Source organism: Xiphophorus hellerii, chromosome 22 (assembly GCF_003331165.1).
Source record: "Xiphophorus hellerii strain 12219 chromosome 22, Xiphophorus_hellerii-4.1, whole genome shotgun sequence".
Taxonomy (NCBI): Eukaryota; Metazoa; Chordata; class Actinopteri; order Cyprinodontiformes; family Poeciliidae; genus Xiphophorus; species Xiphophorus hellerii.
Genome location: NC_045693.1, coordinates 27,780,425 through 27,807,126, shown reverse-complemented (window position 1 = coordinate 27,807,126; position 26,702 = coordinate 27,780,425). Strand labels below are relative to the sequence as shown.

Here is a 26,702-nt window from a genome sequence, read left to right as displayed (position 1 = left end):
ACTCTTTTGGTGTTGCTGGCTGTGAGACAGCAGTAACTTTGAGTATGGTGCTGGACCATGCTAAGAGTGATCATGTTGTGGGTATCGATCTCCATGTTCTCGGTCACGTTTGCTTACCTGACTTGTGTAGCAACGTTTTGTGGTAGTGGACCACTTGTTGCTGTGACCTTTTGTGTTGGGTAACACCAGTTCAGATCTGGTTGGATTGCTGGTTATTGCTTTGGGGAGTGGTAACTGGGTGAATCCGTATTGATTTGGCTGTGAACCTGTGGTAGGTCACTTGTGTGTCAGGTCTGTGTTCATAAGTGGTTTTCTCCTCTTGGTATCTTGAGGGTGTTGAAGCAGTAAGGACATGTCCTGTTTCAGCTGCTGTACCATTCTTTGCCAGTCTTCCTAACCAGTGACCAGACATGATGGGCACAGCAGCTTATGGCTGTGGGACATGGAGACTGACGATGTGACGGCTGTCATCTTGAACACTACATTTTGGTAACGTACTACCAGCCCAAACATTTTTAAATTCATATTTGTTTTGAGTTTTTAAAGGTTCCCCTTTGGGGCCCTTTTCTTAAGGGTGGGGATGTTACGGCCCTGGGCCTTATGGGCTGGGTTGCAGGTGTCTTGTTGTCTGTCTTTGTGCTCCTCCCCTTTACAGGTGCTGCTGATTTTATTCATTTGGAGCACAGAGCATTTAAACCTGGCTGTCTCCACCTTCTGGGTCGCCTTCAGCGTCCACTCTGCCTTGATGCTTGCGGTGTTTTGTTGCCAGGCCTCAGCTCCCCTCCTTTTGCACATTTGAGTTTGTCTTTGTTTTTGCACTTCAACAACTCCATATGCACTCATACACCACGTCCAAGCATTTGCATTACACCACTGATACTGACATCCTCAATCCATTGTTGTTTGTGTTAATAAACATCCCTTTTTATGCACTTTAATCCCTGCATGATCTCCCGTTATTGTTATGACCCTGAGCCAGTCGTAACAATCATCATAAATGATGTATGTGAGAATGTGGCTGTTCTTATTTATTAGTTTTTTGGGGGTTTTTTTTTTTTTTTTTTTTTACCAGTTATTTGTTAATTCTTACATTGTGTGTGAATTGTGAGACAGTTATTTTTTGTTTTTAAGCATATGCACTGACTGGTGGCACCTTTTAAATTTCGTTGTCCTTGTGACAATGACAAAGATTTATCTCATCTCTCATCTTAGTTCTATTTCTTTCATTTATTATGAACCACTTTGGGCAATTCAATTAACTCTTTTGTTTTATATATTAATTAAACTAGGAAATGCTGTATGTGTGACAAAAACATTGTTTTTGCTGTTAAAACCCCTAACATTCTATATAGGAAATATATTAAAGGAATGAACTGGTTTATAACCAGTTATTCCACTGTGGTCTCCAGCAAGTTCATCTCCATTAGCAGATCTTCCCTGTTTCTTGTACTTCCTTTAGGTGCTGGTACAAGCCGCACCATGTATTGATCAAAAAGTGCATTTGTTGACTGCCCTGACACTTATGTCACTGGGTGACTTATGTAACTCCTCGAACAATGACATCTCAACCACGTGTCAACGTTTGGAGCAGAATAAAGGTGATTTCGCAGTCTTGCAAGAAGGTGTAGATCTGGTCAGCGTTCTGTCAGATCTAGTTACAGTTTGGCACTGGCCGATGTGTAACAAATGTGTGCATTTTATTCTTATCAACAAGGTTCATGCATGGTTATTAGTCTATATTTTTGAACACATTATCTAAATCCAAAATATTGTACTAGCTTAAAAAACAAAGTAAAATACTATTGCATAAAGATATTTTTACATATTGAAACTGGGACTTAGTCTTTTACCAAAGACAAAAGAGAAATCTTACAACCTCTAAAATCTGATGCCACTCCATTTTTGTTTACATTTTGTGATGAAGATAGTTAAGCTCAGTGTCTTCTTCAGAGGTTTTTCTTCAATGGTTCTATGCACAGTCCCACTACAGGCAAGGAAGGGAACAAGTTTTTCAAGGGTTTTGGATCATTGGACACAGTGCCATGTGAAAGAGAACTGCATCAGCTGATAATGGAAGAAATTGGTCCCCAGTAGAGTCAAGTCTACTGGACTATCAGGTGTGAAAATAGTTGTAGGATGTATGATCAAAGGCTCTACCAACTGACTCTGGGGGACTAAATACAAATCCACATCACACTGTTTTGATAATTACTTGTAAAAAACTTTTTCCTTTCCTTTCACTTGAGAAATATGCACCACTCTGTGTTGGTCCATCAGAAAAAAGCCCAGTAAAATACTTTGCTGTCATTGGCCATAACTTGAAAGAAGTGAATGATTTCAAAGGGTATGAACACCTTTTGTAAGGCACTGTAATTCTCGCCGTGTCCCCACACCTTGAGTGTTGCTCCTGGTAGATGCTGACAGTTCACGCTTAAAAAGACTGCAGCAACTGACATCCCAGAAGCTGCAAATTGAGGAGGGAAAAGGTCCCGCTTATTACACCTCCAGGAATTGTTCTTACCTATATCATATGCCAAGAAGTCAGCAGAAAAGCACTTGGCTCCATTGCTTAGAGATGTGTCATTGTGAGTGTTTCCTCCAAACACCAGCATTGTGCCACTCAACAGCACCGCCGAGTGGAGGTACCGCGGCAACCCGCTCTCCCTGAGAATCAACCTGCACACAGACATAGAGAGGAGAGATTATAGTCAGGAGATGGCGAGTGCTAGCTTGTCAAGAACTTGCCTCTCTTTCTCTATGTGTATGCGTGCACGTATGTGTGCCAGACGCCATGGCATGTTGTTGAAGGTAGATCTCTGGTTGTTTGACCCGGCCTACGGTGACTGCCCTTCGTGCCAGCTGTTCGGTCATTAGAGCCGAGAACACACACTCAGAAACACACTCACAGGCTTCATCAGGAGGACTCGTTCTGCTGTGTGAGACTTCTCTGATATTTAGGGTCACGTAGATGACAACTGTGGCTTCTTAAGTTACTGCAGCCACTCTCAGTGCCATCTAGAAACTATGTCTCAGAGGACAAGCTAATGAGCTTTAATGATAATAAATTTGCTGAATAAACATTGTAATATTATTCAGTCCTATGCATTTGTTGAGTGTCCTGCTGGGTAAAGGTCTTCCAGTTGGCTAGAGGGTCTTCAAGGTCTTCAAACTTCACTAAAGAGATGCTAGGAGTCATTTTCTTCGTTTGGCTTAATTTATCTTCAAAGCTGACATTGGCATCCGTCTTGCACTGCATGATTACAGATGAGAATCGTTTAATACTGGTCTGAACACACTCTAGACAGATTGGGGACAATTTGGCCCAGATCACCTTCAGAAGAGTTATGTGCAATAGGTTAGCAGACTGTTTATAGTACATGTTTGGACATAGTTAAAGAATCAACAGTTAGAAATACTTAGTATATGTTATCTTATGTTTGCTGTGTTCTCATGTTCACTGTATTTGATGTGTGAAATTGTTGTGCTGTTCGTTCTCCCATTGTTCTGAGTTTTTCAGTTCTTGCCTTGCAGTTGCAGTTGCTGAACTCAACAGTCAGCTCGTAGGTGTGGCATGCCTGCACCCAACATAACAGAATCTAGAAAATTCCTGAAGAAATTTAACTGGGGCCTGCCAAAGTGTGCCGGTCAGTTTGGGCACAGCGTTTTGATGCTAAAAATTAGCATCAATGCTAAGTATAGCTAAAAAATTACAAAGTAGCATATGGAGAATCACAAGAATATTGACTAACATGGACCTGCAACTTTCAGTATGTTAAAATTAATGCATAAGCTAAAATTAGTCAAAATGCTAATGTTAGCATGAATGCTGTGAGTAGCATGTGGGTATCACTAGCATGTTGTCTTACATTCACTTCCTCCATTGAGTATACTAATCATAGCTAATGTATAAGAAATAGCTAAAATGCTTATGTTAGGGAAAAGGCTCATAGTGGGAGGAAGTGAAATGCTAATATTTGTGCTAATGTTAATGCATTGCCTTGCTGCGCAAGGCAGCGCACTAACCTGAGAGGTGAAGATAATACAGGCTAATATTATTGCACCATCTATGGCAGTGCACTAACCTGAGAGGAATATTGAGGCTTTTATTTTGAAATTTTCAGTAAGCTTCATTTTAAATGGCAACACTAATCCCATGTATAACAGTGGTTGGGGTAAATCAGTTATATAATGCCCAAAAGAGCAATTACTTGATGTGAAAATTGTCATGGCTTTTATTTTGAAATTTTCAGTAAGCTTTATTTCACAGGGCCAAACTAATCCCATGTGTAACAGTGGTTGGGTTAAATCAGTTATATAATGCCCAAAACATTCTACCGTGTCTGTAGTTCTAACATTCTGCTCAGCCTCCTTCTGTTATTACAGAAGTCACGAGTTCCACCATCATTGTAGTTTTTTAACTGCCAACTCAGCCCTCCTCTGTAGTAACAGAGTTCTAAAATTATTAAACCAAAATTATTTCTTTGTAACTCTTCTCCAAGCAGGCAAAGTTTCTTGTCACATTTTACAACAACAGCAGCAGCAAATGCCTGTAAGTAACATTTTAATTTTACTATTAAGATATTTTTAACTGAAGTATGATTAAAAATTTCAAGCCTGATAGAGTGATGAAAAACCCTACTTAAATTAATGGTTTTAATATACCATTGTCAATCTAAACTTAATATTTAACCATTAAAATCCCTGTTTCAATCCCTAGCCTCCTGAAATATACTCTTCCAACTTCCGTCATGATTAATCATTCACCTCGAATGATTAAGTGACGCAGTTGCAAAGGGTTAATAGTTTGACTCATGCAGAACTGACCTGACCATTTCCATGGGATGGTCAGGTTAGTTCTGCATGACCTGACCATGTCAGAAGCAATGGACCATCCCTTCTGACATAGATCTATGATATACTGTAGATCTATTTCATAGATCAAAGAACATCTGGGGTTATGAATGCTTCCATCTCAAAACATCAGGTAATATACAAGCAGCTCTGTGACCCTTAGCATGGTGTTTTGCAAGGATTTTTAGTATGGAAGAGGTCTTAGCCACTTTCCACCCCCCCCTTCCTGGTATCAAATTTGAAATGAGTAGCTCTCAGGACGAGTGCACTGAATACGATGTTATTGATGCATATCTTTTCAATCCTTCTCCGGCTGGGGAAGGTTGCTCTGAGAAAAAACTTAGCTCTCAGGACTAGTGCACTGTGTCTGAGTACGATACTATCGATGCTTATCTTTTCAATCCTTCTCCAGCTGGGAAGCAAACTTCTCTGGCCAGGGAAAACGCCGGGGAAGTTTGCTGTACGTTTTCAGAAGACAATACCCTTGAAGAGACCGCTGTAGTAGGGAACGATTTCTCCAATCTTTCTAAAGAACAAACTTCCTCAGCTGGGGCAATTTGCTGTGACTTATCAGGCCATTGTGTGAGTTTTCAGACACTTCAGTCTGAAAACTCAACTTCTGCTTTGACGAAAAAGACATTACAAGGCAATACCCACATAGAGACTGCCCTAATAGGGAACAATTTCTCAAATTTTTCCAAAGAACAAACTTCTCCGACTGGGGAAGTTTGCGATAAAAAGGAGACAGTTGAGTCTAAAAACTCAACTTCTGCTCTGACGAAAGTGGCATTAGAAGACTGGACCCATCAAGAGAAATCTGTCCTAGGGAATGATTTCTCTAATCTTCCAAAAGAGCAAATGTCCCCAGCTGCGAACGTTTGCTCTGAAAAGAAGACAGTTGAGTGTAAAAACTCAACTTCTGCTCTGACGAAAGTGGCAGTAGAAGACCAGACCCATGAAAAGAGATCTGTCTGAGGGGACGATTTCAACAAATTTTGCGAATCTCCCAAGGTCCAAAGACCACCAATTTTACCTGGCTGCAACATTTGCAATGAAGAGCAAAGACGTCACTCTGAAATGAGCAAACGTTCGCACAGACGTCACGCTAAAGATTCTTGTTGTACCTTGTTTTGACTGATAGCATGTTACATCTGACACCCTCCTGATTTTTAGTATGGCAGAGATCATAGTCAGCGAAAACGGCATTAGGAGACAGTACCCCAGATGAGACCACTGTCCCAGATAACGATTTTTCCAATATTCCCAAAGAACAAACATGGAGACATGGATATGGATATGGATGGATATGTTAATGAACAGTAAAAAAACTTGCATAAAGTGTAAGGGAGTTGTAATTACAACTGTCCATCCATTTCATCCATCCATTTTCTTCCGCTTATCCGGGGAGTGGTCACGGGGGTAGCAGCTTAAGAAAGGAGGTCCAGACTTCAGTCTCTCCAGCCACTTGTTCCATGTCCTCTGGGGGAATCCCAAGGCGTTCCCAAGCCAGCCGAGAGACATAGTCCCTCCAGCGTGTCCTGGGTCTTCCCCGGAGCTTCCTCCCGGTGGGACGTGCCCGGAAAACCTCACCAGGGAGGAGTCCAAGAGGCATCCTGACCAGATGCCCGAGGCACCTCAACTGGCTCTTCTCGACGGGGAGGAGCAGCTGCTCTACTCTGAGTCCCTCCCGTTTGACCGAGCTTCTCACCCTATTTATAAGGGAGAGCCCAGACACCATACGGAGAAAACCCATTTCGGCTCTTGGGCCATGGAATGTCACCTCTCTAGTGGGGAAGGAGCCGGAGCTAGTGTGTGAGGTTGAGAGGTTCCGGCTAGAAATAGTCGGTCTCCCCTCGAACCATGGCTCTGGTTCTGGAACTAGTCTCTTTGAGAGGGGCTGGACATACTTCCACTCTGGAGTTGTCCACGGTGAGAGGTGCCGGGCAGGAATGGGCATACTTGTTGCCCCCCATCTTGGCGCAAGTATGTTGGGGTTTACCCCGGTGAACAAGAGGGTAGCCTCCCTCGGCCTACAGGTTGGGGGATGGGTCCTGACTGTAGTTTGTGCTTACGGGCCGAATGACAGTTCAGATTACCCACCCTTCTTGGAGTCCTTAGAGGGGGTACTGGAAAGTGCCCCTCCTGGGGACTCCCTTGTTCTGCTGGGGGACTTCAACGATCACGTGGGCAATGACAGTGAGACCTGGAGGGGCGTGGTTGGGAGGAACGGCACCCCCGATCTGAACTCGAGTGATGCTCTGTTGTTGGACTTCTGTGCTCGTCACGGATTGTCCATAACAAACACCATGTTCAGGCATAAGGGTGTCCATATATGCACTTGACACCAGGACACCCTAGGCCGCAGTTCAATGACTTTGTCATCGTTTCATCGGATCTGCGGCAGTATGTCTTGGATACTCAGGTGAAGAGAGGTGTGGAGCTGTCCACTGACCACTACCTGGCGGTGAGTTGGCTCCGGTGGTTGGGGAGGATGCCGGTCAGACCTGGCAGACCCAAATGTGTTGTGAGGGTCTGCTGGGAAAGTCTGGCAGAGTCTCCTGTGAGACGAAGTTTTAACTCCCATCTCCGGCAGAACTTTGAACACGTTTTGGGGGAGTTGAGGGACATTGAGTCTGAGTGGACCATGTTCCATGTCTCCATTGTTGAGGCAGCCTATCGGAGCTGTGACCACAAGGTTGTCGGTGCCTGTCGTGGCGGCAACCCTCGAACCCTCGAACACCTTCGGTGAGGGATGCTGTCAGGCTGAAGAAGGAGTCCTATCGGGGCTTTTTGGCCTGTGGGACTCCAGAAGCAGCTGATGGGTACCGGCAGGCAAAGCGGCATGTGGCTCGGGTGGTTGCTGAGGCAAAAACTCGGGCGTGGGAGGAGTTTGGAGAGGCTATGGAGAAAGACTTCACCACATCTTTGAGGCGAATCTGGTGCACCATCCAGCATCTCAGGAGGGGGAAGTAGTGCAGCACCAACACTGTTTATAGTGTTGCTTCAGCATCTTGTTGCAAACCTTGAAGGATCTTAGCTTCCTCCAGTCTGCTCTGTCCCTTCCTATAGATGCTCCACTGTTGCGTCTCAGTCCAGTCTGTTGTCCAGATGAACACATAGGTGTTTATATTGTTCAACCACCACCACTTCTTTTCCCACAATGGAAACTGGGTTTGATTTAATCCTGTTCCTCCTGAAATCAACAATCATCTCCTTTTCTCCCTGGTGCTCCGGTTTCCTGGCCACAGTCTGAAATCATGACTGTTAGGTCAACTGGTCCCTAAATTCTCCTTAGGTGTCAATAAAAAATAAATTTCATGAATAAAATATCAAAAATAAAACATCAGGGCTGCACAGTTGGTAGCACTGTTGCCTTGCAGCAATAAAGTTTTGGGTTTGAATCCCGGCCTGGGTTTTTTATGCATGGGGTTTGCATGTTTTCCATGTGAAGCTCCAGCTTCCTCCTACAGTACAAAAAGATTTTGTGCACATTAGATAATAGAAGGATAATGGAAATTTTTTAACTTGTTTCTAATAATAATTGTTATTATTTTTAGTAATAATAATAGCAATAATAATATGAATACTAGAAAATTCCTGACGAAATTTAACCGGGGCCTGCCAAAGTGTGCACGTCGGTTTGGACCCAGCATTCTGATGCTAAAAAACTTGGACTTGCACCATTGAGTATGTTAAAGTAAGTGTATCAGCTGAAATTAGCCAAAATGCTAATGTTAGCATGAATGCTGTCAGTTGCATGTGGGGCATCACTAGCATGTTGTCTGTACTTTACTTACTCCATTCAGTACGTCATGGCTAATAAGTAAGAAAAATAGCTAATAGCTTATTTAAGGTAAAAGGCCAATCTGCCATTTCTAATGAAACAATAAATTCTGCTCCCTAATCAGAAATCCCTGAATGAGAATATCCAAATGTTGGTTCAGTGAACTGAGGTAATGCAAAAGAGAATTAAGTAACACGCAAAATTTAAAACTATTCACCTTAGATTTTACACTTTTTAAGGACCCACAGAGCATAAAACAGAATAAACTCATAGTTTGTAGGAGAATCATTTCAGTGCAATCAGAGCAGTAGAAGAAGAGAATCAGACAGGAGGTTTGACCTCAGGTGACTTTCAGCAGATGGATGACTGAAACAGGAAGCTTAGCTCCATTAGTCTTGCTCCCTTCACATTGAGCACATGCACAAGTGTAACAGTCACCATGATGAATGCACTGCTACCCGAGCAACTTGCTGTGGCTCTCACTTTTCAACAGGAAATAAATGTGTCATTTGAGATATCGGACTTTGGAAAATGTTCTTGTAATGCAGCAGTGGGAGGCTGGTTCGTGAAAAGTTCTGACTTATTTAATACAATTCAAAGGGCTGCAGTTGTGACTTTTTTACACTTATTTGTTAAGTATAATTTGCATGATAAGTGACTGATTTACAATTATATGTTAAGCATAATTTATGTGATGATTATTATTAATTGAATTTAACATGATTGTATCTAATTACAGAAGCTTAAGAGAAACATATTTACATAAATGTGAGGCATGATTTATTTGGATAGAGGAAGTCTTTTATTTTGAAGAATGCTTAACAGGATCTGGCTCTGTATTTTGTCACTGTCTTGCTTCTGTTGATTTTGGTTGCTAGGTAACAAACACCATTTTCTTATTAAAAAATTAACAGAAATGTTCAGGAAAAGACATCCAAGCTTCCATCTTGACTGAAGAAGTTTTCACTCCATAACAGCTGTACCCACTGATATGGATATTCAAAAAAAAAAAAAAAGATTTTCATTTAATAAACAGGAAAATAAAATATGGATTTTTAAAAATAGTTTTCAAAGTGAAGATTTTTAACATATCCATTTTGGGATGTATGTGCATAGGCGGTATAAACAAGAGATTTTTCTTTTTCTTTAAACTGATGCTGTAGAGCCCCATTCTGCTAACTCCAGCTTTTTATGCTAAGAAATCACAACAGTTGAGACGTTATTGGTTCTTCTAAAACCCGTCTTACTTTGTCCCAAGTCTGTTTCAAGTGAAAATATAATCTGAAGAAATTGCTAACTGAGAAGAAAGCAGAAACGGTATTAAAGATTTTGTCAAACTATAGGCACCTGGACATCTGAATTATTGTGCCAGTTTTGGTTAATTCTAGTATTTACTGAAGTTATCTGTGTCCGACACTGAAATTTGTGTGATGATCAGAAACATTTAAGCCTGTGTTTGCAAGGGAAACACACTTTTTAGAAAGGTAAATTTTAGAGAAGTAAAAATGTGTATTTAGCACCAAAGTCAGCATGGTGTCAGAAAGCTGTGCTTCTTTCTCTCACCATGTTCTGGTGGCAACGCTGTAGCGGTACATGTGGTCCACAAGGCCGTATTTATTGTGGCTCAGCGCCGTGTATCCCCCATGGACATACACACAGCCACCGGCCTGGTCATACACGCTGCTGTGGCCGTAACCTCCCTGAACCATGGCACCTCCGACAGACACAACCTGCCACAAGTTCGACCCTGAAACACAAAAACAGGAGGCGACGGATGAAGCTGATTAATGAAGAACACACACACACTCCAACCTGCAGGCCGAAGCTGATTACTTAGAACAGTGTTTCCCAACCCTGGTCCTCAAGGCACACTGTCCTACATGTTTTAGAGGTTTCCCTGCTTTAATGTGCCTGATTCAACTGATTGTAGTTCAACAAACGCCTGTTAATCAGTCATCAATTGAAATCAGCTGGACTGAAGCAAGGAAATACCTAAAACATTTAGGACAGTGTGCCTTGAGGACCAGGGTTGGGAAACACTGACTTAGAAGGTTTGTGTCAAAATGAAAGGAAAAAAAACAGAATCAATTTTAATTTTAGAGGTGACACTAAAAAGTAAAAAGTGAAAAATATGGAGACAAAATGAGCAAAACTCTGAGATAAGCCAAATGGTTTACATTAGATGGTAGGGCAATAGATCAATGGATTACATGGTGAATAATTCATGGACACAGAGAATAAGTACAACATGCTGTCGTCAAGAAATCCGACACCCCAAATAAAATCAGAACTGTGGAACCAAATTTAAAAAAACCTAGAATTTCAATCTGCATCAAAACACTTACAGCTCCAATAATAAGAATAATTATTTGTAGGCTACACGGTGTACCCGTGAAACTATGGGGGAAGGTTTTAAATCAAAACCTCTTGCCTTAGGTGTTTGTTATGGCCCTGGCCTGTAGAGGTGGTGTAGACTTTTTGTTTATGCAGATTCAGGTGTGGGAGCACACTGCTGATTGTCTGATGGAGGCCGAAGAGCAGCAACCCCATTGGACCAGCAGAAGGTCACCAAGCCAATCAGACAATGATGGGACCCAACTGCACACTATAAAAGGCTTCTAGATTTGTTTCTTCAGGGGGTCAGATTTAGGAATAGGCTCTGCACAGCTGACCCCCACTTTGTTTGCAGAAAACTGACACATAGCATTCACTAACATCATGTAGGGCTGTAGCTAAACACTAATTTTACGATACAATACAGTACATGATATTCTCACGATATGATAAATATGATATTTAGCAAACGATACGATTTAAATGTTAATTGTGTGGCTTTGTGTATTCGGTTATTCAGAAAATGAACTTTTTTGTCTTATTCACTTATATTAGATAATGTAATTTATCTATTTCATTATTTAATTAATTGTAACTGGTTGTTTCATTATATGTGATTTTAATGTACATGTGCAACTGGGTATAAAATGTCATGTGTGATAGCTGTCATTTAATTCATGTGGATTTGACAAAAATTTAATAGCAGGATTTAATGTATCGATACTTGCAGATGAAAAATCGATACTTTCTGAGGAAAACAATTATTGTAGAGTCAATCAAATTATATAGCCCTAACATCATGCTTGCGCAGGATTTTATTCAGTGGGAAAGACTTAACACTAGCTGTTTTTCCATTGACAAATTGTGCAAATTGTGTGATTTATGAAAATAAAATTGCTATATAAAAACACAGCAATTTTGGGAAAAGATAATAACGTTTTTCAATAGAAATGTCTGCGCTAGGATGAGGAGGTTTTTCAGTTGTACCAAAATTGGTGTGTTTCGCAAAATTGAAATGGAAAATTTCTTTTTCGCATCACACGAGTCACCCTAGCCTGGTTTTTACTAGCCCATTGTTCTATGCTTCGTCTTGTCTACTAAGAAGCGATTTCTTGCTGGAGATGTAGACTCTGTTGAAGTTAAATTTTACCCAGTTGCTAACATTTGGCCATGACCAAAGAAATTGCCTAGGCTGTACACAACAGAAAACTCCCATCATTGTCCTCCACTGTGAAGAGAGAAGTGCCGAGCCGAAGGGCATCTTTGCTAAAAATAAAATGTTTTAATCATTCCTCTTGCTCCAAATTTAATTGGTCAGTATTCGGAAACGTGCCCTGAATGACTGTTTTTTTTAACCAATGCTAAACTACTGGCAGAACACATCTCTAAAACAACCAGAAAATCAACAATATCATTCACAACTTGTCCTTCTTTTTTTCTGATTGGCCCTGTGGAAATTCTACCAGAGGATGGGAGAATGGGAGAAAACCCAGACTGAGGCCTCAACGGAAATGAGAATCAAAAGGAACTTTCTGAGAAATAGGTGTTGTATATTCGACTAATTCAAAGACGAAAAGGAGTCAGATGGATTATTCAGATGAACTTTAGTGAAAAAAAAGGGATGAACGAATCGTACAGAGTGTAGGCATTCAGCTAACATAGCTCTTTTCTCGGAAAACCAACGGTCCTAAGTTCACTTCTTCCTCTAACCTCAAGTTCTTCTTCTACTAGTTCTAAATCCTGCTTAAACCCAAAACAAATTCCCAACATAGGTGTCCAGGCTACAGTCATGGCAGTTAGTGTGCAGCAGCTTATTTGTAGGCACTGGCGTTCCTGTACAATGAGCAGCTGGTTCCACTAGAGGCCTCACTGCATCACAAAGTTAATCAAAAGTGGAGTTTCATCCAAAAGTGAAATAGCTGACTGTAATTTCCCCAAAACGTAACTGTTCCCAAGTATAACAGGATTTGTTATTCCAATGCCTGAATAAGATGCCAACGTCTCCCTTGATGGCTGATAAATGAGAGTTAATGCCGTGGCTGAAACACAATACACATTTATATCTGTCACCCCCATAAATTTTAATGACTTATTACATGAACAAACTTGTTCACATATGACTTTAATTGCATTTCGTATTTCATGAAAATACTACAATAGCAAAACAGTGGGGGGCTTTTTACATTAACGGGAATATTGAAAAAGATTTGTACACATTTGTAATGGAGGCGCAACTAGTGGGGTGGAGATTAGGCTTCCAGCAGGACAACAGCAGAGCTATAATGGAATGGTTCATATCAAATGTATTACAATAGCCCAGTCAAAGTGCAGACATAAATCCAACCAATGATGTATGCAAGACTTGAAAACTGATGTTCAGAGATGCCTTCTGTTCCACCTGAGCTTGTGCTGCAACAAAAAATTTAGTCTTCACATGTCCAAAGATTTTAGAGACATACACCAAATCTCTTGCAGCTGTAACTACAGCAAAGGTGATTCTATGATTTATTGCAAGGGGGAGGGGGCTTGGGGGAAGGTGCAAAAGATGAAGAAAATGTAAAAAGAGCAAGAGAGAACAGGTGAAAAATTGACCACAGAGAACAGATGCTGAGGAAGTAGAAGGTCAATTTCCATCTCATCTCTGGCAGCTAATTGGTGTAAACCGGCTTCTCGTTGTGGTCATTAAATCCTGCTACCTTGTATTTTACACTCCATCTCTACTCCCCCTTGTTCTCCTGCAGGTTGACTCTTCATCACTCCCTCTGAGGTCTAATGATGTTCCATACGGACTACGACAATGTCGGAGAAAAAGAAGGGCAGCCAGTGACAGATGTAGGAGCACATGAAAGTGACAGACAGATGTGAAGGAAATACTGAAGGGAGTGGAGAGAAAGATGACGAGGACCAACCAGTAGTCATTACTGAAGGGGTTTGAGATCGAGGTTGGCAGATGAAAAAGGAAAAAGATGCAGAACAAAACAGAGGATGTGAGACATGGAGGAGAATGTTTGGAAAGAGGAACAGGAATAGAGGAGAAAACGGGAAGGTGGGGGAGAGGAGGAAGGCAGTGGATTCATTAGTCACTTTCCTCTCTCTGGCCTGGGTACCACCTCCTCTTAATGACCATTTTCACTGTGCATCATTGTGTGAGTCATTGTTTGTTGGGGTGTGTTTGCATGTGTGTACTTGTATATCCTGCATATAGAGCACCACATTCACAATGTTCACCAACAAGGGGAAATAATTTGTAGAAAATAAGGACATTTTCCCTGTCCTAACTTTTTTGCAGCTCTGCTGTAGAAGTTAAGTTTAGAGGTACAGTATGAAGCGAGTTAAGTTTTGGTTAAGGTTAGGATTAGACTACTAATGGTTGGGCATGAATACACTAAAATAAAGTCTCCCATTTGTATAGAAGTAAAACTTTTTCTGTGTTTTGAGAAGAGAGCATTTGTGTTTTCTTCTAATTTCAGCTGCTTGATGTCAATGCCGCAACACTGCCATCTACTGGCTCAGATATGACAAACAACTCAGTTTAGCTGATGCTTTATCAGAGATAAATAAAAAGAACTGTGCTGGGGATGGTTGTTGCACACAACAATATTTAGTTGGTTTAATATGTAGTTTAACAGATATTCTTGTACAGTACTAATTGTCTTATGTATGTGTATGTGTGGAGATGATGCACAAGGTAAGTCCCCTTATTCCCCAAGAAGCAACAAAAGCAAATGAGAGACGGGTGATTTCCCCTGATTTAAGTATTCTGATGACATGTATGTTTGTTTAGTCAATTGTTCATTACTGAACAATTGAAATAAGAAGTAAGAAGGATGCCAAAGGGCCAGGACAGAAAAAAGAAAAAGTATGAAAGTGAAAATAAGAAATGCTAAAACAATGAGGTAAAAAAATAGGTTCAGAAGATACAAACATAAACATCAACAGCTAAATATAAGCATTCCTCAGTAATTTGTCAATAACCAAACTGTTCCATAAGGGGAAAAACTTGAACAACTACAACTCAAACGTAAAAATGCTATGCTAAGATGGTATTACAAAAGACTATTTACAATGGAGATGAAGGAAAAGAAAACAATACCAGATTCAACAGGTGCACCTTGAATTGCCTTGTTGCTTAAATGTGTTATAAGAATAATACCTCAAATTTTTATAGCACTGTTTTGGAAACTCACAGACAATCATAAAGCCTACAAATAAAATTGACTTACTGATGTTGTACTCCTGAACTTTGTTGATGTAGCTGTAGATGGACGAGTAGCCGAAGAACACCAGCATCACTGGGTCGCCGTTGGGCAGGATCACCACGTGAGCCGTATGGCCCTTCAGGGCGTAAAGAGGTGCTGAAGCTGGTTTCAGTGGCAACCAGCTACGAGTGGGGACATTGAACAACCACAACTCGTCTGTGATGTTAGCAGGGCCTGTCTCCAGCTTTCCACCGAACATATAAATACAATCCTAAGACAAGGGAAGAACATACTCTGAGCTGTCAGGTGTGTTGTTGATGGAACATTACATTTCTTGTTGAGAATATGCTACATATGCATATGTAGCATATGTAGCTACAACCTCATATGCAATAAGAGGTTATTTTGGATGATTTTCAGGGAAGTTTTCCATAGTTTCTCTACTAATAGGTCTAAAAAGCATAAAAGGTTTGATAATTCACATGCTAAAAATTATGTAAAAGTTTCTCTAAAATGTGTTTTGTACTGTATATCTAAATTTTATTTGAAACAGTGGCATAATTTCTGGTAATTGCATCTCCTGATGCATTTTAGTCACTGTCACCAAAAACATTTTTACCTAGACCCCAAAGTTTACCCTGTACTTAAATGGTATAAGACTCATTATGCTCTAAGTTTGTAAAGCAGGAGATCAAGTTTTCCAGGAAGCTTCATTTGAACATCATCAGCTGGAATAGACATGATAGAATGATAGAGTGCTAATGCTAGGCACTTCATCAAACTGCTCTGTTCAATCAGGAGTTTATTGAAACCTGTAATTGTAAGGACCGAGTCAGATGTGATATTAGAAAACTAAACACTGTCCTTCATTATCTCCCTCTAGGGAAAGTGTTAGGTAAATTGTATTTATTATTATCAAATATTTGTTGTTTCATGTGCCTTTATAATGTTCTTGTCTTATATGACTTTATTTGTTTCATCTTAGCATAAAGAAAGTTTCTGTGTTGTTGAATTACTTTGATTCTTTTCTCAGAAGGCCTCTCTGAGGAAGAGCAGAGACAACCGTTTTCAACAGGGTTATCACTCAGCAGAAACCTCTGCATCCTTGACCTGTTAGATAGCTATAAAACCATCACTGTGAAGACGTACAACTTGCTCTGTGTTATCCTGTGTCTGGAACAGAATAATCTAGTGTGTAGATACCATGTGTTTTGTTAGTGACTAGCATTTGCATTGCAATTATGTGATTGAAGTGTTTTCCCCACCCCTTTGAGATGCTCTCTGTAACAGGGATCCTAACAGCAATAAAAAGGGAGAACGGACACATATGTTTTCAGAACGGAAGAGATGTGTGACTGAAAACATCTCTGGCTGTTCTCCTCGCGAGTACAAAAGAATCTCACTTTCTTGTCTTGTGTTTGTTTAATCTGTCTCAATAGGTGTTTAAACCTGACAGAAAGGATCAGAGAAATTGTGTCATCCAGAACTGTACTGGGAATGAGCTACAATCACATTACTAATACAGACCATGTTATACTGATGAAATGTTATCTGTTATTTTATTGGACAGTAAAAACACTGAATGGCATAGATTCAAAGAGGTTTCGAACTATAACACAATATGCATACACTCTTATTTTACTCTTATTTATTTATTTAAAATAAAATACAGATTTATTTTCTTAGGAGGCCAAAATTAATACTAAATGAAATTGGGCCAAGACCAAAAAACTACCCTTTATATCAATAGATGTCTGCCGTTTCAAAAGCAGTCCTGTTTTCTTAAATACACTTACAACAAAAAGTAACAAACTGTGTTTTTGGTCGATATTTTTTATTTGAATTATTCTGTACAGTCGGAAAACCACTTTATTCCTTTTTAATTGTTGCCACATATGTAAAAGAAAGTGCATTTATGGTCTTGAGCAGCAGAGTTTGCTAAACTTTAATTAGTTACAAAACTTGCCAAATCCTCTCTATGGATGCCACGCAGACTGTTGTTAATGTAATTTACTAGACTGGATGATAAAAGCCTGAAAAACTAAGATATGAGGGCAGATTAACAATTTATCGGTGTATCAAACAGAGGCCTCAATGGTGGAGAAGAACAAAGTCAGAACAGCCTGCCGACTATTCTTCATCCTGAGCCATGCTCCTTTGTCAAGTCTTACTACAACTGGTAAATGTCTAGTTTGGTTCTAGCTCAGTTAGATGTGTTTCCATTGGCAGTGTGTTCCTCACTAAAAGAGAGGGCCATGAGCTTTGGTTGATGCTCCGATGATGTCATTTTGCGAATCTACCTTGGACAGCCGGTTTCTCTAAAATCTCTCATCTATTTGTTCATCACAGGTTGCACCAACCAGTTGACGCTGCATGCGCACAACTGACAAAAAGATTTGGATCTTAAGGTTTGACCATGGAATTATTGATTTGACAACTTCTACAGCATTATTGTGGCGTCCATGAGCCAATAAATGAATGAAGTCTGCCGCCAATCAAATCACTTGAAAGCAATATCCGGCTAGGGATATGGAGGGAAATGTGCAATTGGAGACATATCTGAGTGGAGCTTACTGGGTAAGAACTGGTTAAAGCCACGCCTGAGGAGAAGGCGTACTGGTCATCAGTTTGGTCACACATTACTTTGGGATGGCGTTCCATTCTTCATCCAGTATTTAATTAAGCAGGGAAGAGAAAATTAACAAGTCTCCCTTCTGGATGAGAGTTAGTCATAAGCAGTATTATTGTGGCAGAAGCAAAGAATCCACCCAACATTACTTTTTTATCTTTCTGTGCTAAGTTCAGTTATTTACATAGACATTTGTAGATATTTAAGACGATAAGACGATTATTGTAGTGAAGACCATCCCGTGTTTAACAAATGCTGCATAAAGGGATGTCATACAATTTATTACTTTGCACTATAATTTATACTGCAACCATACAGTGTCTAGTTAAATCAGGAAAAAGTTTAATAATGTCAGAAACATTATTTTAAACAGAATGTAAAAACTGTCTCGGTTGTCCAACAATGTAATTTAACACTTGTCAGAGTTGTATCATTGAAAATTATTCAACGATTTGTGTGTGTGTTACCTGGTAGATAGCCAGAGAGTGTCCATATCTGTAGAGGGGTCCATTGCTGGCGGGGATCACGTCCCACGCGCTGGTGTCCGGGTTGTAGCTGTGCAGACAGAGAGAGAAACTTCAGCCATGAAAGTCACTTTCAGTAAAACAGACCTTTACTTCAGTCAGTGGTCCTTACTTGAGCATCATGTGGTAGTTAGAGTAGTTGAAGGAGTAGCCTCCCACCACCCACATCAACCCAGAATGCACCAGGGCTCGGTGGGAGGCCCGGCCCAGGGACTGAGTCGACGGTTTGATGCTGGGCAGCATCCAGAAGGCCCCCATGGAGGGGACAGAGATGGTGCAGTCAGGACCTGACGCACAGACAGAAGAACACATTTTATTTACAAAACAATCTACAGCGCTAGAAACATAATCTCTACAAAACTAGCTATGAAATATCACTCTTACTGGATGCTAAGGGTTTGTTTTTTATTTAAAACTATATCAGAGTAAAAAGGCATGTACAAAGTATTAAGTCTGCAGCTAACAGTTATTTTAGCAATCGATCATTCTATAGATTATTCTGATGATTAATCACATTTTTTTAAAATCACAAATTCTGCTGATTTTTCATTTCACCTATACTTATTTTATACAGTATAAGAAATACATGATTGAAGTAAATACTTGAATTTCTTTTAAAAATAAGAAAAGAAAAACATTTTACTGAACAAAATGCAATAACAAGTTACTTTCAAGAAAGTATACCAGTTTTAGCTGGTGAAGTTAAACCTGCTCCTTGAGGAGTTTTGGGTAGAACATATTTACATAATATGTTAATACATATTTTGCATTTTTTATTTTAAATGCAAACTATGATGTTGTTGATTATTTCAACAATCGATTAAACACGATAAATTGTTTCAGCCCTAAGTGTATTTTTTTTATTGTAATGTTTCTGTTTCAAGAAGTTAAATTTGATGGTTTTTCTATCTACATACAAAATTCACATCAGATATGGAACTGAGCAAAATCATTAAACTTTCTGTAATTTCATGACGCTTTGCTTCCAGGGACTCAGACCTGAAACTTAAAATAATTTGATCAGTAGTTTCTGAGGTCTGTTAACAATTTTTTTGAGTGGGGTTGACTTGTGAATCTCTAGATTTTTCACTTCTTGTCCTGTGAAATAAAAGTAAGAAAGTGTCAGGTGCAGGTTATCTTCTGCTGAACTCAGAAGGAAAAACAGAATGGAAAAGGTGAGAGAAAAAACAAAATATTTTCAATTGTGTACCTATTACTTACCAATCCTATCATAAACATTCATAAAAAATCAAAATTTAAGCAAGTGGTAGTTTTTGCAAAAATGGGTTTATGCCCAGGATGGCATAAAAAAAGAGGGCACCACCAGAAAAAAAAAGAAAAGAGTTAGCTACCAAGCATTCATATCATCTAATTCATTTCATACCAGGTAAAATTATAAAATTTCCATTTTTCTTACAACTGTTATCTGTTTTAAGCTATTGTTTTTTTTAAACCACTAAATTATTTAGATATCTAGCATTCAAACCGCTGAGCTTACAATAATTATTAGAAGTGCCTCGGAACAGAGCAGCTGGACTTATACCGAGTGTAAACTGCACACAGGTGGAGTCAATTTTATCCAATTGCCCCAAGATGGAGATTATAGAGGGTGGAATAGAAACACATGTTTTCCCTTCCCCTTCACAATTATCTACTCCTTTATCTTGGTCTGTCACATCCAATAATAACACACTGACATCTGTGGTTGTATTGTAGCCACAGGTGAAATCTGTTAAAGAACCATAAATACTTTCACAATACGCTGCAGACCAGACAAGAAGCAATCACTTTGTTTAGCTCAAAATTGTCACAAATTTCCATTTCGTTCAGGTTTTTCTTCTTTTTTGTGTTTCATAGATGCGGTTTACATTCACTCATCCTTACACATAAAAACTGTTTCTGACTAATGTTCACAATAATAAAAATAACATGAATTATGATGTATTTTACAAAGACAGCTGAATAAACATTTGTTCTCTTTTCACTTTGATTTAGAATAAATATCTTAACTTTAACAAATTACATTTAAAATTTTTTTTTTTTGCATTTTATGAAATATATTTATTCTTCCTGCATTTCTGATATTAGCCCAGGAGAGGGCAATGCACCATCACTGAATGGAACAAGTGTTTTAGACATGCTATGTTAAATTAAATAAATTTCATCTGATTGAGATGAGAATTTAGATGAAGAAAAACAAACTATGTAGAATTTAATAAATTCTTGAATTCTGATTGAATCACTCAGTTATCTGTGGTTGATGGATGATTTTGAAAAATATAATTTCCCTCCAAAATTGGATAAGGTTTAGCAGATAGCTACATGGAAACCCCAAAGAATAATAAATATACTTTCAAATTGAGACAGTTTATCCTTTAAAAGGTTTAAATGCTCCTATGTGTTACCAAGAACTAAAACAGCAATCCAACTTTAAACATTTTCCATAAAAATAATGCTTAAGATGATAATGTGCAGAAACTAAGCAGTGATGTTGTTGTGTTGGTAAACCTCCTCCCAGTTTTTCCACATTAACGACGATCAAAACAAAGCAATCTGAATAAATCACCTCTGTACATGGCATTATGGGAAATGTGGTCTTTGTTCTGACAATAAAAACAAATAGATGTGTATTGATCTGAGGCGTTGCACCTTGCCAGCTGTCGTTGCAGACGCAGAGCTTTTCTCCGGTCAGGTCGCAGTAGCCGTGGTCCGGGCTGCCACAGTCATCCCTGCAGTAGGGAACGGCGCAGGCCTCGCCTTTCCAGTACTCGTCACATTCGCAATATACGCGGCCCGCCACTGAATTCCCCGCGATGCAACGGCCGTGGCCCGAACAGTTGTTGGGACAGGAGTTTATCCTGAGGAAGCCAGACAGGAACCGAATTCAGAACTATGCAGTGATGCTAATTCATGAAATAAAAACCCTGAGGTATTGTGGATGTGGTGTAATAATGTTCAATATCAACAGTTCCAAAGGCATCACAATAAAAGTTTATTTAAATCCTCTAATCGGCTTCCTTTTGCAAACTAACAGCTTTGCTTCTTTGTTTGGTTCTTTTTCTGTCATACCTGAATGTTTAATCAAATAAATTTTCGTTATCTGAAACATTATTATGAAAAAAGAATGTTAAATTTCATGAATATGAAATGGGTTTTTTTGTAGAATGCAAATACAAAGAATTATGCAAAGAATAATATGTTTTTATTCAGGATAGGTAAGTGTAGCTTGAGCACTGAAACTCATTTTCATCTTAGTTTTACATTGAAAGAGCTTTTTTGAAGACCGCAGTACTTGCATACTGAAAAATACAACTTGACCAAACTTACAGTGCAGCTCAGCACCCTTTCATGCATGAATTATGATCCTTTGTGTGAGGATTTTTTTCCCCATTTTTTTTATTTTCTTAAGGCATAAAAACCATAGGAAAAAAATGTTGTAAAGAAATATATATTTCTTTTAGATGATCAATTGTAATTTTCTCCAAATACAAAGTTGTTATTTGAAAAATACATCAGTAGTATTGTTCTTTAGGGGTTATCTCACCAATAATATTGTGACGTCACAATATTTTTTTACCTGCAAGAGTCGTCTACAGTAGAAGGAGGGACAGCGTCGGTTGGCAAGCTTTTTTGTCTTTCGGCCATATTGAATTTAACAAAAATAATTTCTTGCATTTGCAGCTGATGGCCAGTAGTTGATACTGTATTTCATGATGCATTAGTGTCCACTTCAGTGGTCTGTGTGCATTAATAACATAAAAATCCACGATAAGCACAAGAAAATGGCTTTTAGATAGCTGTCCGCTGTAGTGACCACTATGTGTGAAAGGGTTAATTAGATCAGGCTAACAAAAATCAAGAAACTATGACTCATTGATGGCAGAAATCAGTTGTATCTTTGGGTAAAAGTGTTTGCCAATACAAATGTATTTGCTGCTTCTGCTAGTGCTAAAATCTCTAACCAAAGTTGACCAGAGTTTAGACATCTTCAGCTGAGTTCCCATTGACCATATAAGTAAGCAATTTAACATTTCGAAAATAAATTCGCATAATGGAATTTCAAAAAAGCTTATTTGATAAAAGGTTTCAGCACTAGATTGAAGTGGTTTTTCTGTCATATCGGAATTAGTGTATTTCGTAAAACTGCAATGGCACAAACCTCCGACGTACTTCTTCTTCTCAAGAAGAAGTAGAAGACAAGAAGTAGTTGGGCCGCAGCAGGTTTTTTAGTGGTTTATCATGTAAACAAACTTATCCATATATGATTTATATATGATCTTATTTAATGGAAACACCACACTTTCAAAATTGTGGGGAATTTTTTACTTTAGGGTTGACAAAGTTTTGCACATATTTGTAATGGAGACACAGTTAATGACTTTGTTCCTCACTTCCTACTAAATTTCTCATTCCCATGGCATAATGTGACGGTTTGTTCTTTTGGATCTTTTGTCATACTTACAATATTACAACTGCAAAAAACTAGTTCTTCTCAGTTGAGAAGAAAACAGGTATCTTCTTTCAAACATTGATTGGCAAACTTGACAGAAACTCTCCATTTGGAAAGAAACACATTAAATCAATTATGTCCATTGTACTTTTTATTTTTGTCCCTGTTTTTTATTTCTCGCTTATGTTTTTGGTTAGTATAAGTTTGTAAACGACAAAGTAAATGCCTGTTAGAAGGAAGGTTTTTCAATAAATATATTTGAAATGAGAGCTTTTGGCCTACTTTATGTTGTTGGACAGGCTCTAATTAAATAAATTCTTGATTCAGATGCAAGTCTGTCTGAAAAACTCAAATAAGATGGGTTTAGATTGCTTACTAAATAAAATTATTATTAAGGGAATCATTGTCTTACCTCTGGTTATTTTTGTTTGATACCCTAAATGCTGACAAAAAAGTAAATACAGAATAAATATTTAATCATGCAAATACTTTAGCCCCACTCTTTGTACCTTTTTTTTTTGCAAAAGAAACATATGTTATTTGAAAGCATATTTAATTGGACATCTACAACAAAAACAGGAGAGAACCAATAAAAATTAGGGAGGCATAGATTTATTTGTGCCGACTCCCTTCAGCTTCACATGTAAGTATCATCAGATATATACATGATTAATTAGATGATTGAATGGATATCAAACAAAACATTAATCTATAAAATCACAGTTAAAATAAGATTGCTGTGGTAAATGGGAGTCATGGACTACAGGTAGAAAAATAATCTTTTTGTTAATATCAAAAGCTGGTTTGCTACAGCACGTGGTAGCCATGACAACCAGTGTAACCTCCCAGTGTGTGTGTATGTGTGTGCTCACTCAGAGCCTTGCAGCTATGTAATTGTCCTCCCTCATGCCATGTGTCCTATCGCATATCATTAAATTTTTTTCCATCAAGGCTACCATTATTGGCAAAGACAGACAGGTGTGTTTCGTGTGACGCACAGACGAGCCAAGAGGCAGCGCGGCACAGGCCAAACCGCACTACACAGGATCATCAAAAAAATATTTTTTATGCTTAATCTTATTGATTTTAAAATAGAAAATGTTCCTTTGGGGGGAATGCTTGACATATCTTTGCATAGGGTGTTGGTGTCATTTTACAAAACAGAGAAAACCTGACAGAGGACAGAAGATGGGCTGTCAAACTTAAATATAAAAGTCATAATTGGTTTGCCATTGATTTACAAAGCAAATATGTAATTTTAAAAGTACCTTTTTGACAACAAAAAGCTTTTGTAACCATACTTGTCTCACTGGAAGTGAGTACTCATATTTATAATAAAGTGTCATCAGGATCCCTGGTTTGCAGATGGACTAAGACAGATTGTTCTCTAGAACAAAAAGGATATCTTAATAGAAATAATAAATGAATGCGTGGCCACCTATTGGCAATAATGAAAAAGGATAATCATCAAATCATGCTGGAATTGTGGTTGAGCTTTGTTGAAGTAGAAATATTTAGAGTTGGGTGTTTTCCCCCCTCACTCCAAAAACAGCAGTCTATTTTTGGAAACCCTTTTTGTTCCAGAATTATGAAACATTTTTGGAGTTCACTGCTAGCTGTCGCTGTCGGCACTTGTCTGACAGCCAAAGCTCTGTGGAGGGAGGGGCGGGAGTGCACATGCGAGAGTACAGTATAGGAGTAGGGTACGTACGGTAGGTCTTTATTATTTTTTTTAGTATGCCAATACGCCATATCGTCACCTTCCTAAAAAAATATTTTTTTTTATTATATAAAAATAATATAATATAAAATATAATTTTATTATTATTTTATTATTATTATATCAGATAATTTCTTAGAAAAGAATCTAAGATTAGACAGATTTTGTGCAAATAAATTGGAATTACGTTCCACAGAAATATCCACAAATCTGTGAATCTGTGAATATTGAATCACAAATAGGTGGAGATCCTGTATTTGCAAATTTCATCAACATTCAATTGGCCAATGTGGTGTAGAAAATTAGCTGTATTACACTTTTACCAGCTTTTACTCAGTGTGTACTCCTCTTCTCATTGCTTGACCAGCTTTATTTTGACTCAGTCAAAATTACACGTAATCCATTTACTACAAAAAAACTATTATTGAAAGGGACAGGATTATGTTCAATCCACTTTTTAAGCTTTCCATCACGGTATAATGTTTTTTCCCTTATCAAAAACATACCTGGAGTGTTGCTTTCATTCTTTCATGCATGTTTGCGAAATTCCTTGGCAACCATTAAGCTTCGTAAAATGTCTGGGTGGATTTACCTACCTACCTTCAAGGACAAAGCTCTGTTTTGGAGCTGCATTCTCCAAGCTACCAAACTTCCACCTCACAGAGCAGCCCTCCCCCACAACTTCCTCAGTCTGCTCCTTCAGACTAGCCAGCAGCAATTAGCAAACACCTGAGAGAACTGCTGAGTTAATTATAGGAGCTACTTCTCATTGTAACACTGATAAAAACATTGTTAAGGGGTTAATAGAGGATGACTTCCTGAAGTTTCAAAAACAGCAGGAGTTTTTAAAGAGACAGAGGTCCAATGTCAAGGTGTTAAATGTCGCAGTCAAATTTCTTTTAAGTCATATTTGATATACTGTATGTAGCATTTTTATAACAATAGTTACTTGATTGTGCTATAAAACTGGGCTATATAAAACACCCAATACTGTCCTTTTAACTCAAGCCAAAGCTGGTGTTGAATGTCTTAAAATCTCAAAGGCAAAATACCATGGCATGGATAGTCAAATCCAATCAAATCTTCAAAGACGTTTTCCCATATAAACCTTTCTTAATTGTTCCCAGAGAGGAAGTGACAGCAGTGGAATCTTCCATCAGAAAGATTGCACTTTGCATTGTGCAAAATTAATAATATCCTTTGTAAATATAAAGATATCTCTCATCATACAACAACTACAGTGGATAAGCTGATTCCACCTTTTTGACCTGTTTAAATCCTTTGCCAGGTTCACACAATGCTATAATTTTAAAACTTACTGTATGTTTGACTCAGATTTTGACTCCGATAAAACCCAATCTCCTTTAGACAGCCAAGCTAAAGCAAATACTCACAATTGAACGGTTGCCTTCACATTTACAGCTGACCAACAAAGGAGACACACAACAGTAAAAACGACGTGTAGACGTACGAGTAGGCGATGTTGAAACCAGTCAGGTTGTACGCGGCGTCGCTGAAGAAGTGGAGCAGGGCATACCCGGACGTCGTCACCACCTCGGGTACCGACTCCTTCCCTTTAGCCTCCGGCACCACCAAACCACTGAGTGAGACCCGACAAAGAAATTCAGACAGCTCAATATCAATAATGAATAATAAAAAGGTGTTTTGAAGTGTTTTATTTTGTAAACTCTAGCTTTAAAAAGCACACCACTCCCAGAGGTTCAGGATGAAAGGAAAATCAACTAACCCATTTGCGGTCCCTGTTGAAACGATGACAGTGATTAGCTCGAAACAAAACCCTGCTGTGTTGCAGAGGCACAACACATTTATCATTTTGTTTGATGATGTTGTTCCTCTGAGGATGGACAGCACTTTATATGTTTGGCCTATCAGTTTTAATATATTCAGTGCACTGCACTACCATACCCTTACTAGACTTGGTCTGTAATAATAATAAATAAAAACAATAATAATAAATTTTTTAAAAAATATCATTATATATTGTGAAACCAAAATAATCTTGGGGAAAAAAAACATAATTTACATTTTTAGTCATACCACCAGTAGTAATTCAATAAATCTTGGTTTGGAAAAGTTTGCTTTTTTCTCCTAATGAACTAAATCAATGATTGGATAGAAGCAATCTAGAAGGGGGCAAATACTTTTTCACAGTCCTGTTGGTGATAATGTCAATGTTTGTACAATTACCTG

The 26,702-nt window shown here is 38.7% G+C and overlaps 1 protein-coding gene across 5 annotated transcripts in view; it reads right to left on the bottom strand.

Moving 5' to 3' along the window:
- The window catches only part of LOC116712856 (attractin-like protein 1), a 191,756-nt gene that overhangs the window by 123,467 nt on the left and 41,587 nt on the right, over positions 1–26,702 (bottom strand). For all 5 annotated transcript variants that reach the window (XR_004337700.1, XM_032552699.1, XM_032552698.1 and 2 more), the window contains exons 4-10: positions 25,963–26,091; positions 20,971–21,179; positions 18,434–18,608; positions 18,265–18,352; positions 15,193–15,439; positions 10,199–10,382; positions 2,522–2,676 (exon numbers count right to left, since the gene is read on the bottom strand). Coding sequence is in view for 4 of the 5 variants with exons in the window: in XM_032552699.1 (XP_032408590.1) it covers positions 2,522–2,676; positions 10,199–10,382; positions 15,193–15,439; positions 18,265–18,352; positions 18,434–18,608; positions 20,971–21,179; positions 25,963–26,091 (1,187 nt within the window). In the remaining variant the exon portion in view is untranslated. The remainder of the gene's footprint in view (positions 1–2,521; positions 2,677–10,198; positions 10,383–15,192; positions 15,440–18,264; positions 18,353–18,433; positions 18,609–20,970; positions 21,180–25,962; positions 26,092–26,702) is intronic.